The following is a 6,289-nucleotide window of genomic DNA, read 5'->3' as shown; positions in this document are numbered from 1 at the left end:
TGCGTGGATTGTGTTTGTGTTGTACTCTGTGGTGAGTTTGCAATAGCTGGTGCTGTGTTGTGTGCTATGGAGCGACGCGTGTGATGCGGTATATGTATGTACATGCTGTGATGAGCATTTGCTCGTGTATTGCTGGATTGGGCGTGCTGTGCTGTGTGTTGTGCGTATGCTGCAGTGTTGTGTTGTGCTGTGCGTGTGCTGCTATGTTGTGTACTGTGCTGTAACATGCTGTGTGCATTGTGTGTGATTATGCTTTGTAATGTAGGCTGTACTGGTTGCTGAACTATCTACCGTGGTGTACTGCCGTTAAATGGTGTTAATGCTGGTGAGTGCTAGTTGCTCGTGCTTATGTTTGCTGTACTGTGCTGCCCAACGGCTTGTCAATCCAAGTTAGCTGCTACCCAACGGCTTGTCAATCCAAGTCAACTGCTGCCCACAGATGTGATGGAGGTGTGCAGGCATCTACGAGGGAACCACTGGATTTCAAGACAAGATACTGTGCTCCAAGCGAGCGATACGCTTCAGGGTGCGACGTACGCAGCAGGCGCCAGCTTCTTCGAAGGGACGAAGCTTTGCGAGTTGGTTTCTTTTGGTCGAAGGCGTGAAGACGCTGGTTCGCGGCTGTATCCAGCTTGAGTGCCAGCTCCCAGATTACGTGCTTCCAGGCCTTGTTAGCTGCGACGTCGGCTCGTGGAGGCTCCTCTGGGACTTGTTACGGCGTCTGGTACAGTACCATCATTATGTTCACTGCTGCCTTTGCTTCGGCACGCTGGTTTTGTTCCTTCTTACCTTTAACTGTTTGCCATATGTGGATAGTGTACCAGTTCAGCAGGCATCCAGCAAGGGTGGAGGCTGCGCTGAAGCTGGGACGACACCTCAACAGCAGTAGGCAGCTGTGGTGACTGCTGATGCGTCTGAGTACTCCCTAAGGCCTGGCTCTGCATCTGGGCTTGCGAGTCTTCAAGGCGACCAAGTCGCTCGCTGATGTTCACAAGCTGGGCTAACATGTTGTTAAGAATGGATGATAGTAGCGTGTCATTACCAGCGCCAGCATTGCTAAAGCTGCACGTGGTTTGTCGTCTTCCAGTGAGCTCTCAGGTACCCCCCCCCCCACTCACAGCATGTTCGTATCGTGATGCAGGAGCCAAGACGAGCGTTGGAAGAGGCGATACCGCGATGCAGCTCGTACATGTAGCGCGACGGGGCCAAGGTGCTGGTGGTGCTTTCGATGTCGATGCGAACCTCATCCATGTGCATTAGCAGCGATGCAAACGTGCAATCAACGACGTCCAATACGAGATTAAATCGAGCGTCCTGGAAACCAAGTACATGGCGGTACAGCTCGTCTCGAAGGGTCACAAGCTGACCAAACTCCAGTACCGTCAAACGCTGCTGCAGGTCACGAATCGTCGGCGTTACCACAGGTAGGTCTGGAGCTTGGTACCCCGCTAGCACTTTGGCTACGCTCTGATCCTCCTTTGTGGTCGTTCCAATGTAGGCAAACGCCTTGGTTAGTGACTCCAACAGCCAAGCCCCGCGAGTAGAAATCCACTGAATGGACAGCTTCGGCGGCGCATTGGCGTACGCAGCGGCTCCACGGCGAATGGAGTGGCTGGTCATATTCGGCGTCACCGTTTGGCTGAGAGCAGGAGGCATCGCCTTCAACGAATCTCTAATGACCTCGATAATATAACTTGCGATATTTGGTCTCTTCCTCTCTTGCTTTTGGAGCGGCTCTGACGTGCTGTTATCGTCTTCTAATAGTTGACCACAGTACAAAACAGCTTCCTCTTGTGAATACGGTTTATTACCAGGAAGGTCGGACTCTGCGAAATTAGGTGCCAGCGGAAACAAATACTCGGAGGGTTCGTCGTAGCAGATAAACAGCAACCCGAATGCGTGAAGCATACACTGCTGTCATCTCTCCGGGGACTTATATATTGAGACGCCTTGAACCATAGAGGTTTTAATCCGGGCAATGTGTAGGAAAAGCTCTCCAGAAGCTGAAATCGAGAGCTGTTGTTTACGTGCAAAGCAGGTATCGACCGCTCTCCCAAATGTATGCCACATCATAGTCAATAGAGCCGCATCATGTACAGACTTCAAACCGGTAGCCACGTCAGCTTTCGCAATTAGATACCCAACGACTACACTTAGATCATCCACGTTACACCCAGGAGCGTCTTTGGTTTGCACATTTGCGCGCAAACTCCTCTCTTCTACGTAACTAGCCATTTTGTCCCGAATCTTGGCAATTCTCTTAGAGTCACCAAGAGAGTTGGTGTAGCGCTCGCGAAGCATGCTCACAACTTGTGAAAAATACCCTAGCGCTGTCGATTTTTATAGTAGTCCATCCGCTCTCGCCTTGTTGCTTTTCTTCGTCTGTATGTAAATCAAAAAAGCTGTTAGCAATGAGTACAAGCTCTGGGTCGGGAGACTAGCTACTTCTCTATGAGCTTTATGTATGTCATCTAAATCGACTTTCCATAATCCTATTGAAGTCAGGAACTCCTCAAACATCTTCTCCGCCGCAATCTCTTGCCCTAATGTACCAGCAGGGGTGTCCAGACCTCGCGAAGCTCTTCTCATTGCCTCTCGCAGTGTGAATCCCGCGCGTAATGCAAACTGGTCGGTTGCATGGCACCTCATCGTGAATTTTTAGTCTATATTTACTCTTCAACCGCATGGAATTTTTCTCTGGTATAGACGCCTTTTACGCGATAATACATGATTTAACTTGATTTTACTAAGGCGTCTTACCTCGAAATTTTGAGAAAGCGGGACAATTCTGGAAATAAGCTGGTTTTATCTACCCCTACCCCTTAATAGCGGTTATTGGGTGGTTTGAGCAAATAAAAGTACATATTGTCCAGCGATTGGCTGTGGATTTTTTTGCTTACAGTAGGGTTAGGGTCTCCGTCAGGAATATACTTATCCTACAATAATACTGTAATAGACGCGGCTACTTTTCAAATCAAAGTTTTTTTCTTGAATTAAACCATTTTTAATTTTGATAAAAAGCACAAATATAAACTCCTGGAATTTCGCAATTAAAATAAGCTTCATAGCGGTTCAATGAAAGCTTTTATGATACACAAACTCGAAAGGAACTGGATAACATTTCCGCGAGCCTGCCATTTCACTCACAAAAGAATTCTACTTTTCCAGATGGGGGCAAGTTCTTGTAGCCTACAAGGGTCCTTAAAGTTGTAGGAGTCCTACTAGGACCCATTCATCTAGCCAACATCTGGCAAAGGCCGAATGTGAAATCCGGATCGATACAAAACTGTACCTGTACAGGTATCTAGTCTTTTTTGTAAGGATTCATTGCAATGCATCGGTACTTAAGCTGTTACATGTATTAAATAAAGGCTGCCAGCCGCTAGATTTGAGATGCGGTCGCAAGAGTTTCATGTCATTGCACGCTTGCGTTGTTTACAGGAACTAGAACAATTGAGTGTCGTTGATAAGGTGTGTACATTGCCACCATTTGACGTAGGGTTGTAGTTCACCAGCACTTGACTGACTCACTTTCGATTTAACTTGCAAACCTGTTCTGCTCGACCAATGCCGCTCAATTCGCTACAAGTCATCGCCCTGGGTTTCGCATTCGTGTTGACGCGTAACGCCATCATCCAAGCCTCAAGCGTCACTGGCACACCTCCCGGTTTCGCAATTGGGACAACGGGCGGCGGCAACGCGACGGCTGTCTATCCTACCACTGCCTCTGAGCTCGCTTCGTATCTTGGCGACAATGAACCTCGCGTCGTCGTTCTGAACCACGAGTTCGACTTCACCAACACCGAGGGTTCGACTACGGAGGAAGGGTGTCGCCCCAAGAACAACCTCGACTGCATCGACAAAAAGAACGGCTTCCAAGGGCAAGACGCCATCCAGCCAAGCTTCAGCAAGTGTGACGGCTCTACTGTTAATGTGACGTACGACAAGGCAGCCATCACCCCTCTCATTATTGGCAGTAACAAGACTCTGGTGGGCGAGGGTACCAAGGGTGTCCTGAACGGCAAGGGGATCATGGTCACAGGCAGCAACGTCATCGTCCAGAACATCCACATCACCAACTTGAATCCGCACGTGGTGTGGGGCGGTGACGCTATCACCATCAGAGGAAATGGTAACACCGCACCGAAAGGTATTTGGATCGACCACGTGAAGGTCTCCAGTGTCGGCCATCAGATGGTGGCCATCAACTTCTCCGGCGCCACTGGGGTTACGATCAGTAATTCAGACTTCGATGGCACTACCAAGTACTCGTCATCGTGCGACGGCCGCCACTGCTGGGGCTTCTTGATCCTCGGTAAGCAGACGGAGATGAGTTTGCTGGGGAACTACATGCACAAGATGTCGGGTCGGTTCCCGAAAATCGGAGGTCACGACGGTGAGGTGTCTGTTCTTCACGCCGCCAACAACTTCTTTTACGACGGTACAGGTCACGCCTTCGACGTGGCCACTGGCAAATTTGTTCTTGGGGAGGGTAACTATTTCGACTCAGTGAGCACCCCGACCCAACCTGATCCGAAAGGAAGCATTTTCATCCTAAGTGTTGCTGGTGACTGCCAAGCGAGTATCGGTCGTCCGTGCCAGCCGAACGTACTTACCAAAAGTGGCACGTTTGTCAGTAACTCGAAAGATGCAGTGACCAAGAAGATCAGCAACTTGAAGAGCCGAATTGAAAGCACCAAAGTGACGACAGCAGCTATTTGTCGGCAGCGACGGACAACTTCGGCGTTGGTGGGTTTACAGAAAATAGCGCGTTGCAAGCGAGTGTGACTGAGACTGCTGCTCCCAGCGATGGCCGAATTATTCAAACTAGTGTTAAATGGATTAAACAAGAAGTAGACATGTCCCCCGTTTCTGGTCAAGGGGGCCTAGAAATCTAACGCGCTCCTCCTATCAGAAGTGGTTTTGCTGATAATATCAGAAGTGGTTTTGCTCGATCAATCGTAGTTTTATCAAAACTGGACCAAGTACTATAATACAAGCTAACCCCCTTGATCACGTCTGCCCTCTCTACTGCAGTTGGAAAATTACACCCATACAAGGTTTTGCATTTACGCATACTTACTCAATATTAATAACGGGCTCTAATAAATTATATTCGTTTTACTACTTGTATAACTATTCCTTCAAATTGCGCTATTTGGAGTGGTATAATAATTTTGAGGCGGCATCCAGGCCCTCACAATCTAATGCTCCGCGAAAACCTAGAGCCTTTGAAGAGGTTATCGTTAACTCAAATATAAAAAGAGTTAGCTGGCGAAAATCGAGTTTGGATGGATCTTAAGTACTTCAAGTACTGTAAAGATTTGCATGGCGCTTTCTGCTCCCAGTCTTTGATAAGCGTTTGGGAGCCAAACTGTAGTGTACTCGAGAGAAGTAAGCGTAGCAACGTATTGACTAGCAGATAGCTAAGGTAATGTATTCTACGTGTAATTCGATAGAGTGGGAAATATTATCTGGAATGGTATTTTACGAAATTCTACTTTGACAATGAGCAAGGGTACCCTAATTCGGACCGATGAACCCTTTATTTAGCAAAATTAGAGGCATTCCTTCTCTTGTTAGGAGCGTAAAAGGCATCATTTCACTTCCGCATATTAGTCTCCTTCGGGGTATGGCCATCGAGCTGATTTGCAAATAATCTCTTGAATGAGAAGAAATACCGGCCTTAGCTACAGCTACTGGCTTCAACGAATTTATATGGGCGGGCTATTCCAGCCGTACAGAGGTCCCAGCATAAATGTGGAGCGACTTGTTTACTGTTAATAGTCCCTAAGGCTTTTGTGACACTACTTTAAGTAAACAGTACCCGACCGGAAAAGAAGGATAGCAAGACTCCATCTGGCTAAAGAAAAGATGAACGATCACCAGGTGCTTCATTTTCTAGCTCTCTATTATAGACTGCAGTATCTGTGCGCCACTGCCAGTGCCAAATATGGAATACCACACCGCCCATTCAGCCATGATAATCCAGCACCAAAGCTAATAAGCAGCAGAGTAAACAAAACAAACCAAGCTCATCTTTTTCATTTTGCTCATAAGACTTTTCTTCCTTTCCAGGTGGGGACAAGTACCCACTCATCTGTATTGTGTACACAGGTGAAGCTACTTGCTTGGTACATTTTGTTTGCCCTCTATGGATGAATATACACGTCTTTCCGACAGATAGTTAGGTACGATTGTGATCAGGTTAGGGCTTGTCAAATTTACGCCAATTGAATATCTTCATTTTCATTATTTGGCCAATGGCATATCATGTGGGTAGGTCTCT

At 47.6% G+C, this 6,289-nt stretch overlaps 1 protein-coding gene across 1 annotated transcript; it reads left to right on the top strand.

The window, feature by feature from the left end:
- Positions 1-3,567: 3,567 nt before the first annotated feature.
- On the top strand, positions 3,568-4,496 carry PITG_08555 (pectin lyase, putative; the record flags this gene model as incomplete). The annotated part of the gene is made up of 2 exons (XM_002903875.1): positions 3,568-4,387; positions 4,492-4,496. The coding sequence occupies 2 exons, from the start codon at positions 3,568-3,570 to the stop codon at positions 4,494-4,496; spliced, it is 825 nt and encodes a 274-aa protein (XP_002903921.1).
- Between the last annotated feature and the right edge of the window lie 1,793 nt (positions 4,497-6,289).

The sequence above is a fragment of the Phytophthora infestans genome, genomic scaffold (assembly GCF_000142945.1).
Source record: "Phytophthora infestans T30-4 supercont1.13 genomic scaffold, whole genome shotgun sequence".
In the NCBI taxonomy this organism is placed as follows: domain Eukaryota; phylum Oomycota; class Peronosporomycetes; order Peronosporales; family Peronosporaceae; genus Phytophthora; species Phytophthora infestans.
The sequence above is the reverse complement of the archived record's forward strand: the minus strand, read 5'-3'. Positions and strand labels throughout refer to the sequence as shown.